Source organism: Narcine bancroftii, chromosome 5 (assembly GCF_036971445.1).
Source record: "Narcine bancroftii isolate sNarBan1 chromosome 5, sNarBan1.hap1, whole genome shotgun sequence".
NCBI classification, from domain to species: domain Eukaryota; kingdom Metazoa; phylum Chordata; class Chondrichthyes; order Torpediniformes; family Narcinidae; genus Narcine; species Narcine bancroftii.
The window spans coordinates 40,909,502-40,928,108 of NC_091473.1; the positions used below are offsets into that span (position 1 = coordinate 40,909,502).

Consider the following 18,607-nt stretch of genomic DNA (forward strand, 5'->3'; position numbering starts at 1 on the left):
TGAAGAGACTGTGTTTGGGGTGTGATGAACCTTTCCTTGTTAAATCCTAGCCAGGGGTGGCATGGTTGGCACAGCAGTTAGGGCAAACTGTATGCAATCAGAACTTGGGTTCGAATCCAGCGTTGTCTATAAGGAGTTTGTACATTCTCCCCGTGTCTGCTTGGGTTTTCTCTGGGGGCTTCAGTTTCCTCCCACTGATCAAAATGTAGGGGCCAGTAGATTAATTGGGTATAATTGGGCACCACAGGCTCATGGGCCAACATGGCCTGTTACCATGCTGAATATCTAAATTTAAAAAAAAATTAAATTTTTAATTTAAAAATTTAAATGAAACCTAGAAGAAGTCCAAGGAGAGGATGGAAGTTTGCATTCTGAGCTGCATTCATTACCTTATCGAGCTTCATCTTATCTTAACCAGAATAGCTCCCATATTATGCTGTTTGATTTTGATGGTGTGCCCTTTGCAGCTGTTGAAGGACATGCTAAACTTCCCTAGTCCTCTAAAAAAAAGGTAGAGAGATTGGTATGGCATTGAAGGCCCAGCTGTTGTCTATTAACAATAGTCTAACATAGATGGCCTTTGTATCCAGGTGATTTAAGGGTGAGGGAGACAACCATGGATCTGTTGACTGGTAGATCAAGGCAGACTAGATTTGATGTGAAAACTGACCAGTCTCTCAAATTATTCCCACTTTTCTTGCCTCACTATTAATCTAAGCTGCATCTCACAGTTTGCTGCTCACTGCTCCATTATGAAAGTCACTCAAACTCCAAGCTCAAGAAGAAACTACATCTAATTTCCCTTCCGCTCATGGGAGTGGATAAAGCAGCCAAAGGGCAAATGTCTGCACTGTGTGATTCCCCACAATGCAGAAATTCATAGATTACATTCACTGAGGTCTCCCTGACAATTTTCTTCCTGGACCCCCTGTTGTTCTGCCTGGAAAATTATTCAGTCCAGCTCTATGCCAATATATTGCAACTCCTCAGAATTTTTGCAAGGTAACAGTACATAGACAATCTGTGCTCACATGGCACTACCCAATTGACCTAACACACCCAATTGACCTACACCCCCCCCCAATATGTTTTGAAGGGTGGGAGGAAACCGGAGCACCTGGGGGAAAATGCATGCAGACACTGGGAAAACATACAAACTCTTTGCAGACAGCGTGGATTTTAAACCTCAGTTCCAATTGCTGTCCATGATGCTAACTGTGCCACCCTATAGATTAGGTAGTGCGTGGGAAATATCCCAGAACAGATATAACTAAATATTGAGGACATACATCAAGGCTGAAGGTTAAAGGTGAACAGAGGAAAAATGTTTTCACCCAGAAAGTGCCTTGAATCTGAGTTGGTCGCAGAGGTAAAGACTCCCAGAAATTTACAAAGTATCTAGATGTACACATGACTCACCAAGTCCCAGTAAACGCAAGAACATAAGACATAGGAGCAAAAAATAGGCTATTCAGCCCATCAAGCCTGCCATACCATTCAATCATGATCCATTTTCCCCGCTCAACCCCATTGCCCATTCGTCCCATATCCTAGGCTAATCAAGAACCGATCAATCTCTGTCTTAAAGATACCCAATAACTTGACCTCACAACTGCCTGTGGCAACAAATTCCAGAAATTCACCACCCAGAGGCAAAAGAAAATCCTCCGCATCTCTGCTCTAAGTGGACGCCCTTCAATCATGAAGTTGTGCCCTCTTGTCCTAGACTCTTCCACCATGGGAAACACCCTTTCTACATCCACTCTGTCCATGGCTTTCAATAATCAAAATATTTCAATGAGATCACCACTCATTCTCCCAAATTCCAACCAGTACCAGCCAAGAGTCGTCAAATGCTTCTCATATAACACTTTCATTCCCAGAACCTCCTCTGAACTCTAACATCAACAATCCTTTCATAAATGACAAGCCCAAAACTGCTCACCAGTGCCTTACAAAGCCTCAACATCACATTCCTTCTCTTATATTTGATTCCTCTTGAAACTAATGCCAGCATTACATTGCTTTACCACCAATGTTACCCTCAGTCCCTTTGAATCAGGGAATTTTCAATTTTCTCCTCATTCATTTAATCTACCATACAATTTGCAACATTGTTTTTAATTTGTCACTTCTCAGCCCGATCTCCTAATCTAAGTCCCTCTGCAGCCTCCCTGCTTAATGATGGGCATACGGAGTGGAAGAGCCTTTTTTGTGTTGTATAATTCTATTGGAACAGCTCTGAAAAATTGTAACACATTAGTAGAGAGCTGGTCTGAAACCAAAGTTAATCTCAGCAAGGAATCACACTGGAAACCTGATCATGCTGTTCTAGGAATCTTGCATTTGAAGTTCTCCCTATTTATGGGACTTTGAATGTCATGGTTAATAAAGTTTTAATGCCAAGAAAATTACATTAATCAATTTCTCAGTCACAATATGTTTCCTGTCTGACTACAAATTCTCAAGGTGCAATATGCATATAAAAAGCAAAAGGACTCTAGTGTGTTGAGAAGTCATCAATTGTGGAAATGATGATTCAGAGTCAATAAACTGTTCAGTACAATATCAATGCTTCACTGTCTAATGCAAAGCAACAACTCCTGACAGTTTCTCTGGAATGAGTACCAAAATGAACACAAAAAAGAAGTAGGCCAAGTAGATTCCTGACCCTGCACCACCATTCAATAAAATAGTAGTTGATTTGACCCACGCCTCAACATCACTTTCCTGCTTGTTATCTGGAACCCTTGGTATCCAAACACTTGAAATGTTATCTTTTGCAGCTTTGAATATATACAAATAATTTGGCCTCCAATGTTCTCTGAGGTAAAGCATTCCAAAGGTTCATAACCCTCCAAGAAAATAAGTCTTTTTAATTTCTGACTTCAATGGGTACTTCCTTAATCTGAAGTGGTAGCTGGTTCCCATTCATCTGTGAAGAGAAGCATCCTCTTGGTGTCCACCCTCTCAAGTTCATTCAGCACCTTATACTTTTCAATAAAGTCACTCTAATTCTTTTGAATAGCTATTGATATGACCTGCTGAACCTTTTCTTACGACAACTCCTTCATCCCTCAATCAAGTGAACTTCCCTAACAGCCTCCCTTTACAAAACTGTGCAAAGTATTCCAAGAGTTCCAACTATGTATTTCAAACCCCTTGCAATGAAGGTCAACATTCCATACACCTTCCTAAATATTTTCAGTGTTCTTCATTTTCTGAAGCAGTCCCTCAGGATTGAGGTTGACTTACTTTCACTCTGGTTTTAGAAATTCTGAGGTCTCTAATGGGGCCAATATAAAGCATATAGTGTTTTCCTATAGATGGGGCAACAGATGCCTAAGAGGTTGATGGTGAGTGCATATTGAGAGGTGGTGGGGTCCTTCTGACATTTACTTTGGCCATTTGATGCATGGGCACAAGGTTTTTGACACCACATTGAACACTTACTCCCCACCTCGAGCAGTCATGGGCCAGTATTCGCAGAAGACAGTGGGGATGTTGTACTTTTTCCAAGGTGGCTTTCAGCACATACCTGAATATTTTCCACCATCTTCCTGGTTATCCTTTCTAATGACCGACAATGGAATAACGCATCTGTCTCAAGAAGCTCATCTCATGCACACAAATAACCAAGTCTGCCCATCAGCACCAAATGAGTGTCAATAGGGACTCAATACTGTGATGTTGGCCAAGATGATTCACTCATATTTTCCAATGAATTAGGGAGATTTTTCAGAGACAACATTGGTGTATCTTTCCAGTGTCTTTCAGTCCCTGCCAAAGGTTATTCAAGGTCTCCAGAGGCCAGGAGTTTTGCGTTAGATCGGAAATTTTGATCTTCAAACACCTCTTTCTTCAAAGGTCCATGCTGGAATGCTGAAGGTGATGATAGATTTCATCTTTGATGTCTACCTTTATTGAGTGGTGACTCCCAAGACAGGAGTAGTCCATATTTTCCAGGGTTGAATCATGACACAAGGCTGAAGGTTAAAGGTGAACAGAGGAAAAATGTTTTCACCCAGAAAGTGCCTTGAATCTGAGTTGGTCGCGGAGGTAAAGACTCCCAGAAATTTACAAAGTATCTAGATGTACACATGACTCACCAAGTCCCAGTAAACGCAAGAACATAAGACATAGGAGCAAAAAATAGGCTATTCAGCCCATCAAGCCTGCCATACCATTATGCTTCAATGAAAATATAGACCTCTCAGGGCTCAGCCTTACAATACATGATGACAGCATAATCATCACCTGCATATTGCAGCTTGACCACTGAGGTTGAGATAACTTTGGTGTTGAGGTGGAGGGAATGCAGGTTGAATGGATCTCATTTGTTCTGCAGATTAGATTCTTTCTTGGGTGAAGGGGTATGCTTTGTGGAGCTGAGATGTTGCATTGTCAAGATCAAAGACATCATTTAAGGAAGTGATGCATCCTTTGTTGATGTCGGTCTTCATGAAGGTTGGCTCTGTTGAAGACTTACGAGTTAGGACCATGGCTTGCATCCATTAAGAAGCAAACAAAAGCTGAATACAAATTTCTGTCACTAGCCAAATATAAGGACTGTGTTCCTCAGCTGCATTCCTCCAGTTAATGGAGTCAAAGACTTTATTGAAATCGATAAAAGCCTTGTGCCTACTGTTCTGCTGCTGTTGTTACCAATACTTTTGGATTAATAATGTGGTGAAGAACTAGAATGGAGTCAAGAGCACAATTCAGGAGTGGTTCTTCAGTACATGAGAATGACCTTGGCAATGACTTTACCTAAGGTAGAGGAGGTGCAACAGAATGACTGCTGACACCTTGATACCAGCAGCCCTCCAGTTGGTCAACCTGGGTTTTTTTGACTTACAAAACTTTCCTGGGCTTTATGTAACTACTAGAAAAACTTTGGTTCAGTCACAAATTCCTGTCCTTAAAACTGTAACTAAAATACAGAAATCCCATTAAATGAAACATGAACCAATGGCACGGCTAACATGCTCCAAAAAAAAAACACTTCAACTCAGAAGCTGGATGCACCAGTGAGCATTCTTGAACAGAAAGTCAAACAAAAAATTAATTTTCAAGTTTGAGCAGGTAAAGTACCTTTAGTTCACACAAAAAATGCGAGACAAACTCAGCAAGTCACGCAGTGTTCTTTCCGTAGTGAAGATAAAGTTAAATAACTAACATTTTGGGCCTGAATCCTTTATCAAGATATGAACAAAATGCAGCTGTGCCAGAGTAAAATAATGCGATGAAGGGAGGAGCACAGACTCACAGGCAAGAGGTCATAGGTGGATATTAGTGAGAGGGCACAAGAAAAAAATGCTGAGAAGTGATTGGGGAGAGGCTAGCTCTCTGAACAGAAAGTTGGAGGAAAGGAGACAGAGGGTTGGGAAAGAGAGGGAGAATGGGGAGTGGCCTAACAGAAATCTGAGAAGCCCTTGTTAATGACATCCAGTTGAAGAGTGCCCAGACACAATTCTCTGGGTGGCCTTGGTTTGGCAGTACATTAGCCCATGGAATGGGGCATGGATTGAAATGGTTGGCCACTGGGAAATTCCCAGTATTGACACAGATAGAACAAAGGTGCTCAGCAAAACGATCTCCCAATCTGCGTCAGTCTCTCTGACATAGAGAAGGTCACAACGGGACCACCAGTTCCAGTACATGACCCCTGCAGATTTACAAGTGTCGCTTCACTTGGAAGGACTGTTTTGGACCCCAAATGGTACTGAGGGAGGAGGTATGAGCACAGGTGTAGCATTTCCTGCAGTCACAGGAGTTGGTACCAAGGGGATAATTAGAGGGAAGGGATGAGTGGATGAGGTGTTATGGAGGAAGTGGTCACTGCAGAAGGTGGAGAAAGGAAGACATGTCTAGTGGTGAGATCGCGTTGTAGGTGACGGTGGTAGGTGAGTACAAGAGGAATCCTGTCCTTGTTATGTTTAGCAGCAAAGGGGGCCAAATGTGCGTAAATGGAGAAAATGCGGGTAAAGGCTAAGTTTATGGTGGTAAGAGGGGAAGCCCCATTTTTTTGAAGGAGGAAGATGTCCCAGATGATCTGGACTGGAAGACCTCGTCCTGGGGGCAGATGAGATGGAGTCAGAGGAATGGAAAGAAAGGCACATAATCTTTACAGGGGACAGAGTGTGAAGAGGTGTAGTCAAGGTAATTGTGGGAGTTGACGGGTTTGTAGAAAGTTTGTCTCCCAAGATGGAGACAGGGGAATCAAGGAAGGGGAGAGCATTGCCAGAGATGGACAACATGAATCTGAGGTCGGGGTGAAAGTTAGAAGCAAAGTGGATGAAGTTGACAAGCTCATCATGCATCATCTTGGGTGCATGAGGCAGCACCAATGTAAAAGTAGTTTTAGATTACCTCAAGAATAGTTTCAAACCTACTAAACAGCCTTCCACTGGCAAGGATATCAGCAACAGTTTTCTGTTTTGAAAATAAAAACAAAGAAAAATGTTAGATTTGTATGTGCCAAATCACAAAATTTATGAAACAATTGAATGAGGAAAATATAAGCATCAAATGTGTATGCTGAGGGATGGGTTTGTTTTGGAAATTACATAGAAAGTTGATGCTTATATTTATTAATAATAAATTCCTAAATGGCTGATAAAAGTTATCTTTTGAACAAAAGTTCCAAAAATACAGTTTCTGGACTAATAGGGGTTGAATTCCTTCACTGAAACATTAAGGGTGGAAATGATACATTTAATGAAAATAGACTCAAACAAAAAAATCTTCAGACAACTAATCCAGAAAAATGAAGATTACGACTGCCAGCAAGGCATTCGTTTTAAGTTTTATTATTTTTTCATATCCTTGTCAAGGGATTCTTAATCTAATGCATTTTAATCACATGCCCGTTTTACATTTTTATCACGACTATGAATTTTTTGCAGAGATCACCTCGTTTTGGATCTTCGACGTTTGAGCATTGACGGCTCACTATTTATACTCTTTGGGTACATATTCAGCTCAGTATCTCAGCAGTGATGTCAATCAAATGCCGGCAGAGTCTGAATCACTACCTCATTCAGTTTACAATATTGGAAGTCTAAACGGGGAATGCTTGATCTGGCATCATATGTAACTTCCTTTTATGTCTGTATAACTATTGTCTAGCTGCAGCTGTTTCACTGCTATTGAGTGGCAACATGTATTAGGCATCTGTTACCCATGCGCCAGCAGACAGCTCTGCACCCACAACATCCTGCTGCTACTCTGCAAATCATTATTTGGCATGGAAATCGTGCTCAATATTATGAATCCCTTGATGTGTGATGCAAAACTTTAATCAGTCTGCAACAATGGTGCATTTATTTACAGAAATTTGTTTATAACTTCTAAGATATAATCGGAAGCAACTAGCAGAGTGTGTACAAAATTATTCTGATAACTTGAATTTGTAAAACAGAATTTATAGTTTAGCTGCCATTGCCAGAAATTGAACCAGTAACAATGATAGAGTTTACATCCCTAGCACAGAGTTAAAGGCAAATGGAGAATTATTCACAACTACAGATGAAAATTTTACATGATCACATTAAATGGGCCATTTGGGTAATAGGAAACCTCCCCAGAGATCCAGTCAAGAAAAAAAATGCTCAAATTGATCTCTTTGCATTTACCACACATCGTTCCCTGAAGGTAGAAACTCACGTGAATAGGGTGGTGAAGAAGGCTTTTAGTATGCTGGCCTTTATCAATCATTGCATGGAATATAGGAGTTGGGAGGTGATGTTGAGATTGTATAAGACGTTGGTGCGGCCTAATTTGGAGTTCTGTGTGCAGTTCTGGTCGCCTAATTATAGGAAGGATATAAACAGAGTGGAGAGAGTGCAGAGAAGGTTTACCAGAATGTTGCCTGGGTTTAAGCATCTGGAGTATGGGGAGAGATTGGACAGATTGGGTCTTTATTCTTTGGAGCGTAGAAGGTTGAGAGGGGATTTGATAGAAGTATTTAAGATTATGAAAGGGATAGACAGAATGGATGTGGATAGACTATTTCCGTTAAGAGGAGGAAAGTTTAAAACAAGAGGACATGAGTTAAGAATTAAGGGGCAGAGGTTTAGAGGTAACATGAGGGGGAACTTCTTTACTCAGAGAGTGGTAGCTGTGTGGAATGATCTTCCGGGAGAAATAGTGGCGGCGGAGTCAATTGTATTATTTAAGAAAAGGTTGGACAGGTATATGGATGAGAAGAAGATGGAGGGTTATGGGCATTGTGCAGGGAGTTGGGACTAGAAAGGGGTGTTTGGTTCGGTGCGGACTAGAAGGGCCTAATGGCCTGTTTCCATGCTGTAATTGTTATGTTAAGCTACATTTGAAAAGTGATTAGTACATTACCATAAGCAAGTTCATCTGAAATGGGAAACATTACTTGTTGGTTACCTGTGGATCTCCAAGGTTTTCAGAATTTCCAGCGAAAAACCGGTCAATAATGTGAATGATGCCATTGGATGCAACTTTGTCTCCTCTCAGTATGTTGTATGTTTTGTTTTGAAATAGAAGCTGAAAGTACTTGGAGTGAAATTACAAGGAAGCATTAGGGTTCAATTGTAAACCTTGAAATTTCTAACCACAACATTAGTCAGAGACACAAACGCACAACCAACAGTCTGCTTCACTTTCTTTTATTTATTCATTCTTTTGCAATCTTGGTATGCACACAAAGCCTGCATTTATTGTCCATCCCTGCTTGCCTTTGAGGTGTCAGTGAGTCACCTTCATGAACTCTAACAGACTTTCTGATGAAGGGATTCCTATGTTGTGACTGCACGTTAGGTGCTGCATAAACAATGAAAAGGACATACTCGCTCATCTTCTCCACAAAAACTGTCATTATTCTTTTTGCACCAATCTCCTTCTTCCCAGAATCCTCTCTAGCCACACCCCTTGCCTTTCTCATTCACTCTAAGCCTGCAGGCCACAGCCCCCTCTCTCCTTCCCGCCACCCCCCCCCCCACTACATAACAGTAGGGCAGGCTGATATTCTGGCCTGATTTAGTCTGGTACTGCAAGGGGTCCTGCAGTTTCTTCGATAGTGGCAGTAATAAAGAAGGTGGATCATCGATATACGTCAGCTTCAAACGGTTAATAGAAACTGTGTCAGCCTTCCCCTTCTGCCAGATCATGAATCTTTTAGGTTGGCATTGTACAACCTCATAAGGGCCATTGTAAACAGGCTGGAGTGGCCAGCAAACAGCATCATGTACAAAAACTTGTGCAGCCTTGGAAGTTAACCAGCACATATGCTGCAGTTGTCACATGTCACGTTGGCATTAGTCTAAGCAATCACATGCTTTCCCATAGTCAGTTAACATATTTGGACGGTTCATACGGTATAGTTGCATACCATTTCAACACATTCACCAGGCAGAGTCAGTGTGGTGCCATATTCCATTTCCGCAGCTAGGTCCACTTTTACGGCAGCAAGCACACCAAGGAGGGCCATGGGTGAATGTTAACTCCATGGAGACATGTTACCACCTGCTGTCAATGCTGCTTTCAAATGCTTGGAAACACTCAGAAGGCCGTTGGCCTGCGGATGTGGATGGTGCCCAAAAGAATAGTGAAGGCTCAGAATAGTGCCGACTCAAACCAAGATCCTCAGTCCATGGTAATGGTGCATGGACACCGAAAGTTGGAATCCAATGGACAAGGAAGGCCCAAGTGACAGTCTCCATTGAGTTGTTGGTGACAGGAATGGCCTCCTGCCATCTGGTAGCTCAGTACACCTAAAAATACTGCTGATTAGAGAATTCCAAGATTTAAACTTGAGGACAATGAGTGGTATATTTCAACAATTTGATTGTGTGCTCCTTGAAGGGGAATTTACAGGTGGTGGTGTTCTCTTGCAACTGTTGCCCTTACCTCTCTGCCAGTTTAGAAGATACTACTGGAATAAACTAGACAGGATACTAAAGTGATTCTGCTGGAGTATGAATGTTTAGGGTGGCCAACAGGTTGACAATCAGGCAGGCTTCTTTGTCCTCAATGATGCTGAGCTTCTGGGCTATTGTCACAGCGGTAATCAAGAAATCTCTTGGTGCCTGCCACATTGACCACCGCCACTGGGCTGATATCGCCTCCAACCGTGCATCTTGGTGCCTCACAGTTCGGCGGGCAGCAACCTCCTTTGAAGAACACCGCAGAGCCCACCTCACTGACAAAAGACAAAGGAGGAAAAACTCAACACCCAACCCCAACCCACCAATTTTCCCTTGCAACCGCTGCAGCCATGCCTGCCATGCCGCATCGGACTTATCAGTCACCAACGAGCCTGCAGCAGACATGGACATACCCCTCCATAAATCTTCATCCGCGAAGCCAAGCCAAAGAAGAAGAATCATTCAGTTAAGTGGGGAGCTTGCCATCACATACTTGACTTGTACCTCGTAGATGGGTTTAGAGTGCAGAGTCAAGCGGCGAGTCACTTACAGCAGGCTACACAAAATCTTTCAGCACATTGAATGGGATTCTAGCCTGAAACATTACAGCACAGTACAGGCCCTTCAGCCCACAATGTTGTGCTAACCGATAGAAATCTACTCAACCAACAAAACCTTCCCTACCTTACATCCATAACCCTCTATTTTTCTTCAAAAGAAATACACATGCAGTTTCTAATCCATGAATGAAATGTTTAATTTTTAAGACACATGGAACTCATTATCTGATAATCCAAAGTCAAATTATTCAAAATTAGAGACTGCTATAAATGACCCTACCTTTTCTTTCTGGGTCACTTCAACTGTATCACCATCCAATGTTTCAAAGGTCTGAGTGTTTACAAAGTCCTTGAGCAACAGGACACCAGGAACAATATGTTGCTTGCATGAAAACTTGTCCACTTCTCCTACCTTTGTTAGGATACGAGACACAATGAGAAATTAAAAATATCAGGAAAATATATCAACTCTGAAATGAGGCAACACAAGTTATATTGGTAAATGGTTCAATTTTTGAGTTATGTTTGGTTAAAAAAGTTTTTGAATCCAGTTCTTAGCCAATTTAAGGATACCATATGGACATTGTATTCACCTTTTAGGGGTGGTCAACTTGCCAGAATGAAGTCCAGGATAAGGGAAAGCTTATTGTACCAGCTATCCCCATCAGCCTAATTATCAGCACCTTTGAGGTTTTAAGAGTGAGTTCACCTGCATTAAAAGGTACTTTAAATCATTCATTAAGCAGAGAAAGATAATCTGCCGTGATCTTTGAGATACCACATTGCCTTACCATCATGTGGGCTCAACGTCCAGCCTGCAGAAAGAGGAGGAGGGTGGAGGAGAAGGAAGGGAGGAGGAGAAAGCAGTGGACAGATGTCATTATAGGGAGGCCTCACTGAACAGGCTGCAAGGAACTCATGATTGCCTTGAAAGACTCTTTTAGAACAATAACATACCTCTTTGCTACTGAATGGCTTTGGCAATGATTAGTCAAAGTGCCATGACAAGTGTGCTCTGAGTTTCTCAGAACACTCCCTTGAAGTTATTGCCAAAGTCAGCAGTAAATTACTTGCTCTGCCTGCCTCCTGTCTATAGCATTTTACCTCTGCTCTCCTGGGACATCTGGTGCACAGTATTTCTCCCTGCATCTCCATCCACCCCATCAGTATCAATGAACCGGGGGGTCCATACTCTGCCCATCAGAAAATCTCATGCTGTAATTTCACTGGAAAGCACCAGGAGCACTTTCTTTGGCATTAGTTAATGAAAGATTCCGAACACATATGCAATGCATTGGAATTCTAATGTGATTACTGTGCAATAACAAGGCAAGTGATGTAATGTGTACTCCAAAATATACACTAATAATGTGAAAGAAAAACATGTTCCAGCAGCTCCAGCATATTTCCTCCACAGCACAAAATTCAAGCACTTATATAAGGGCAGAGGAATTTCTAGCCTGGCATTGGGAAAAAAATTGATAATAAAGACTTCAAGAAAGGAACAACTATATTTCAGCTGAATGCAATGGGTCACAGTAAATATAATGGGACTTGTTTTTTTTACCTGTATTGTATTTCCTGCAATGGTTTGTGTCAACACTGCACAGATTATCTTGGTCTGGGAACTTGGGATTTAGAAGCACATCAGTCAAGAATGTTTCAACTTTTTTGACGGTTTAACATACAATGGAGCTTCTGGTTGTTCACGTGAAATTAATTTAATAATGAACAGAATAAAAACTCTTTGAAATACTATCCAATGGAATGCAAGTTTTGGATAAACATTTCAGTGTCTCTGCCCCAGGAAAATATTTTTACATATGTAATGCGTGTCGAAAGAACCAAAGACTTGTTGATCCAAACCAAGGCTTTTATTAACTAAAAGACTGGAGCATATCACAAGTAGGTCGACCAGTCCAGAATGACCTGGTCTGGCTAGGAGCAATCCTTTATGACCTGCTAGTAAGTGTGGCTACACTCTCAGCCAATCACAGTCATCCTACACTACCATCTGTACATATACACATTGGTGATAGAATCTGTAGTATCACCACATACTTAAGCATTAATAATTGAAAATTACAAGGAACATTTGAAAAATGGAGTGTTGTCCCTGACACAAACAGTCCAGGATTATTTGAACGTTCCTAGATTTGATTAATCGGAAAGCACTTTGATGATTATCATCAAAAGTAGAAAGGACTCCAGATTTATTTTTCCTTCACTGGCTTTTCTCACTTCTCACATCCATATTTTAAAAATAGCTGGAAATGAACCTCTTGCATCAAAAGGTAAATGTACTCTTGAATCAAGATTAAGGCACATGGCATAAATATGAAGGAATGACTGTTATCTTTCAAACTAACTGGTTAAAATGTTCAAGATGTTCAGTATTAAATTCCAAACCGTACAGCATTATCCAGTCATATAGAAGTTGTTGATTTTGCTTTGCCTAAACTGAAGACAGCACCCTGAGGAATCTACAGAACTTTAAAAGGTGGAAGTGTGGATGCAAAAATAACTTTAAAAGAATTTGAATTCTGAGGATTATACACTGTGAACAAAAATCCAAAATGTTTTTTTTTAATTGGTAATGTCATTATGTGACGCCTATTTGATGAATAGAAGAACATTACAAATGTTCACTCAAAATCTTATTTATGTTCAAGGGAAATCTAACAGATTCTTAAAACTTCAGATGAACTTGTCAACAAACCCATTCATGTCTGCCCAGCACTTCTGCCAAAACAGACCGAAGGCTGTTTAATCATTTAAATTCTCTACCTGTAGAGAATAAATGCAAATTGAAAAAGGACAATTGAGGAGAGTCCACTGGTTTGGAGCCCACAGTTTACTAATGTTTTAAGTGGGGGGGGGGGTGGAAATCAGCCCCTAAACCAGAATGCTAGCCCACTCTTATGATCTGTAAAGGTAATATCTCTGTTTTTAAGGGAGAGTTATGGACTAGGTTCCAAAAACGTTTCAAGCATGACTCTGCAAATCACAGATATTGTACAATTTTATAACAAGTTTCTGCCACCCCTTCTCTTTTTCTCTACCTCCACTCTGACCAAAGTGGAAGGTGAGTGTACAAGTGTAGCAATGATTTGGAGCATCAATTCCTGACCAATGGATACTATGTGAATCAGTCTCCTGAGCTTCCATCTTACTTCTTCAAAGTGTGCAAAAGGTTGTGCCAACTCAGGGTTAAACCTCAGACTTTTAAGATAACGCAGCCTCAACACAGAGAGGACTCTGGTTTACATGAAGCCCAGTTCAAAATCAACAATATGGCATTTTAGGAATAAAAACATTTTTTGTCACAAATTGGAAAACTGCTTCTAATCACTGTTCATGATAACCTACCATTGTTTTCTTTATCTTTTTGACAAGAGGAAGAAAAACGGTAAAAGGCCCCAATTTACTCAAAGTTAACAAACATCCCTTATCTGAAAAGATTAAAAAAAGATCTGTGAAACATACATTTGCATTTCTTATTTCAAATTTATCAAAACTATTATGAAAGATAACAACATTTCAATGAACTAACATAACATTTGAGATAATGTTGCCCCAGAACTTGCTGGTCAACACAGCAGTAAAGTTAATGGTCATTTACGCACAGTTAGCAGATTAAATATCGTGACCTGCTGTGAGTCATGGAGATGAAGTGAGAAGAAGCAGAGGAGGATTTTTGGAGGGGGGGGGTGGAGGGGGCAGAGATAGGGAAGTAATCCAATATAACATGAGGATATAAATGGGTTGGGAGGAATTGTAGAGGGGATGTGCTGGGTGTGTCAAGGATCAGAAGGACTAACTCAAATAAAATTCCTGGTTGGGTGAACCTTTCACAAGGACTGGGAAGGACTTAACCCACAGTTCAAGGCTTCATTTGGTCTTCAAGGCACATCATTCATCACCTTCAAATGCAGTCAAATTTTGAACGTGATGTTTCATAGACCTTCTCAAAGCGTTCGTGAGCTCAAAATATGTCATGGTTTTTTTTTAAATTTTATTGCCTCGCAACATTTCACCAATAATTGGAGATGGCTGGTAAGTGACAGGACCAGCCAGTCACCACCAAAACAGACATCAGTTTCAATCGGATTAGGACTTAGCAGCAGGAGATATAGCCCCTTGCACTTAAAAGGCTCCTTCTGACATCCAATAGTCAGCTGTTTCACTGGTTGCTGAATTCAGGACTCTCCAGAAGCCCAGGAATAGAATGTAAAACACACAGATTGAACCTTGGCTCCATAAAAAAAAGCACCTACAAAAAAAAATTCTCTCCTATAAACGCAATTAATAACAATTCTTTTCAGAAAGTTTACATTTTTCAGGTTGAATCTGCTGCTATACACAGGTTGAGAGAATGGAATTATTTAATGAAGAATATAAAATCACTGTCGTCTTAACAGGGTGTTGAACTATTTGTAAGTGAGGAGGATTGTCCATGCATATATGTAAGATTCTGAAATTATTATTAAACTGAACCAAAGCCACTGTGAATTTTTTTTAAAGTTTCCAAAATTAGCTAAAATAAAACTCATGAGATGTTGTGTTTCAAAGAGATGGAGAACAAGTACAATTCTTTAGAGAAGCCCTGGAGTGATAAAGCTTTAAAACTGTCAAATCTAAACAATTTTCCAATTTATGGTAAGTGACCTTTTATTGGCATCTTTTGTTGATAGTGAGAGAGAAGGGAACTTTGAAAATATTTATTCATCACAATAGCTTAAGAATATTGGAGAAATTTACCGAACATTGTAATTGGTGCAGTACTATATTGGGAAGGGATAAGTTTTCGAATCACCTCCCTTAGAGAACCAATGCATTTCCTTCCGTCTCCAATCTGACCTGGTTTGCAGACGCACCTGAACAATAGGAAAAGAAGCAGAAATAAAGCCAATTCCTGTGAGGTAATGAAAATGTCATTGATTTGCTGCTATAGAAAAAACAAATGCTTCTTCCAAATAAAGACTAAAATTGGTTATTTAATGAATGTTATCACTTCTATAATACATTGAGATCCAACTGAAGCCAATTAAGTAAAGCCAAGAGAAATACAAGAAGTGCAGATGTTGAGATCTTGAGTCAACAATGAGAAGTTGGAAGGACTTAACAGGTCAAGCAGCATCCATGGAGATAAATGGACAGCCAATGTTTTGAGCCTTTTTGAAGACTAGGATGAGAAGGAAAGATTTCAAACGGGAGGGAGGGAGTGGGGAAAGGGCTGGCGAGAGTCCAAGAGCTGCACAAAAGGCAAGAGAGGTGGAAAGATGGTGAGGGTGTGCTTTGAGAGCAAAGCAAGGAGAGAGCCGGGAAAAGGACAGATAGAAAATGGAACTCAGTGAGGGATACCAGAAAATGGAAAATTCAGTGTTCAGAGGACTGGATTTTAGGCCATATACTTCGAGCCTAGGCAATGGACAAGGCTAAATGTAAACTTGAAGAACATGCCACTGTAAGAACTGCTGTTAAAAAAACTTAGTGAACCAAGCAGAATCTGTGGAGGACAAACAGGCCTTCATGGGAATGACCAAAGAAGTTGAAACAGCTGGCAACTGGGAGTTCCAGCCAGCCCTTGCAGATAGAGAGCAAGTGATTAGCAAAGCAGTTGCCTACTTATGGTTCCCTCACCAATGTAGAGGGTGGCCACATCATGTGTATCAATGACGTGAAAAGTGAATTTTCCAATTTCAGGTAACCTCCACCCAGTTCCATTTTCATTCTGTCCTCTAACCAGTCCCATGCCTGCTAATCACTCAAACCTCTAAATATTTGAATTGTCCTACATCGATCATTATCTGCAGAAAATACTTACTCAAAATTTCCAGGTGACACAGTTATGCACTTTGCTGTCTTATTGCAGAGAGATGGCTTGCAAACTTCTTTCAAAGTGCAACCCTCTGAAGGATTATTGCCAAGGAATCCATCTTTGCACTTGCAAGATGACTTTAAAGAAAGGAAAATTCCATTGTAATCTTTAACTGTGAAACAGGCAGCAGATATTTAATCTGAAATCATCCATGTACCACACATGTTCTAAAATCCAATAGCTTGCCTTGGCAATAGCTAGAAAATGTATTGCTATAACTTGAAAGTCAGACATTGATTTGGGAATGGACAGATGGTAAGCAGAATTTTAGAGTCTTATTCTACTTGAGAAAATTACTTACAATCTAAGGGATAAATATCATACATTTTTTGAATTATGGAGCCCATATTTACAAACTGTTGGTATTAAAATTTAAATGAATCTCAAACATTTCCTTTCTCTTATAGGTCTCTATAAATATTTATATATTTAAAGGGATTGAAAAGTGAAGTTTTCTTGACCCTTTTTCTTTTTTTTTAAGCTTGTTTGGGGTTGGGAGGAGGGGGTGGGGGAATTTATAGGAAGTTTTTATTTTGTATTTCCTTTCTCTCTTTTTTCTTTTTATAAAATAACATATTTGGATTAAGTTTGACATATTATAATTTGTTTGCTAAGTAGTTTTATATTAAATAAAGTTTTTAAAAAATAAAATCCGATAGCTCTGGTGCAAGTTCCACAAGAGGAGAGCATGCTTAACTACCCCAAGGCAGTAGGTCTCTTTCAGCATCAGTCTCGGTACTGGATAGATGATAGTTTTTGGGAAATCGACATTCCACTTCCTTCCCAGCCCCCCCCACCCCCCCACCACCACCCCCAAGTCTCTAATTAATCGTACATAAGTTCATGCATGATCTTGCGAGACTTTTCAGAGAACAATCAGGAGCAGAAATCCAGCTACTTCCTCCTTTCGTAGCTCAGATGGGGCCAATTCCTGTCCTCCTGTTTCCCTCCACCCACCAACTTCTCCTCCACCAGAGATTGGAGCTTTCCAATCTTAGTGGATTTGAATGATATATTTATGAACCAAGTTGCAGGAAAATGAACCAAACCAGTTTATTTGAATAATTAGATCTGTTGACTTGATAAGAAGCTTTAATTTGAGCGAGAAACCAACATGTTAATTTCATAAATGAAAAGGACACCAACATTGTACCTAATAAAGAATAAAATATACCTGTCCAGGTTCTACATATATGCAAGTGGTAGAATTTTTAGGACAGTCACCATTATTAGTGCTGCAAGGGTTAATTGGCAAACACAGCTTTCCATTTCCACGGTAACCAGGATGACAGATACATTGGTATTTGCCTTCGCCAAAGTATTCACACACTGCATTCTTGTCACAGATGTTCATCGTACATGGATTTAATGCTAGAGTACAAAATCACAAATAAAGGATTTGACATCAAATGCTGAACATAAAAAAAGGTTTTAAAAAATGTTTAGTACATCAACTAATGTTAACATCAGAACTGCAGATGGCAGAGTGACTGAAAGGATTTGTATCATAACCTGAGCATAACAAAGCAGGGTCAACCATTCCCAGCATCCACACAGAGGATCAAAAGAATCTTGCAAACACACCCCGCAGCAGTGAGTCCTTTCAGCTACTTTATCCATGCCCGTGGCGATGCCTAACTATGGAAATCCCAGTTGCCTGCATTAGGTTCATATCTCACTACTTTCTTCTTATCTGAGTACCTATCCAAATGTGTTTTGAATCTATAATTGTATCTGCCTTTATTACCTTTCTGGACATCCACTCTATGGAAAATATCCCCCTCCTTAAACTTCTCCCTTTCCATCTTAAACTTGTGCCCTCTAGTTCTAGATTCTCATTCCCCTAAGCCTTCTACATTCCAGCAAGAATAAACCCACTCTATCCAACCTATCCTTCAAATGATAGCCCATCATTCCGGGCAGAAGAGATTCCTCTCTCGATTGCTACCCAATACTTTCCTGCAGTGTGTCAACTAGAACTGAACCAAATACTCTGAAGTGTACACTGTAGGATGTTTTGTCATTGACATTAACCAGCGCACCACCATTAATTAAGAGGAAGCATTCTCCAATTCTTACACCATGATATCTCATTTTGCCAAAGATATCAGCAAATAGATCAGTTTTAAGTGTAAACACAACTTAGCATATTCTAGATTAATGATGGCAATACTCGTACAAAAGCAAAATAACATTAAAGATGCATAATGATTTTACATTATATTTTTAGAAGCAAAATAATCAGGGCTGCATGGTTAGCATAAAGC

The 18,607-nt window shown here is 40.3% G+C and overlaps 1 protein-coding gene across 1 annotated transcript in view; it reads right to left on the bottom strand.

Moving 5' to 3' along the window:
• The window catches only part of stab1 (stabilin 1), a 240,380-nt gene that overhangs the window by 168,193 nt on the left and 53,580 nt on the right, over positions 1-18,607 (bottom strand). Inside the window, exons 8-14 of the mRNA XM_069937203.1 lie at positions 17,515-17,711; positions 16,287-16,417; positions 15,221-15,336; positions 13,825-13,911; positions 10,740-10,867; positions 8,401-8,529; positions 6,373-6,435 (exon numbers count right to left, since the gene is read on the bottom strand). Of these exons, the coding sequence (XP_069793304.1) occupies positions 6,373-6,435; positions 8,401-8,529; positions 10,740-10,867; positions 13,825-13,911; positions 15,221-15,336; positions 16,287-16,417; positions 17,515-17,711 (851 nt within the window). The remainder of the gene's footprint in view (positions 1-6,372; positions 6,436-8,400; positions 8,530-10,739; positions 10,868-13,824; positions 13,912-15,220; positions 15,337-16,286; positions 16,418-17,514; positions 17,712-18,607) is intronic.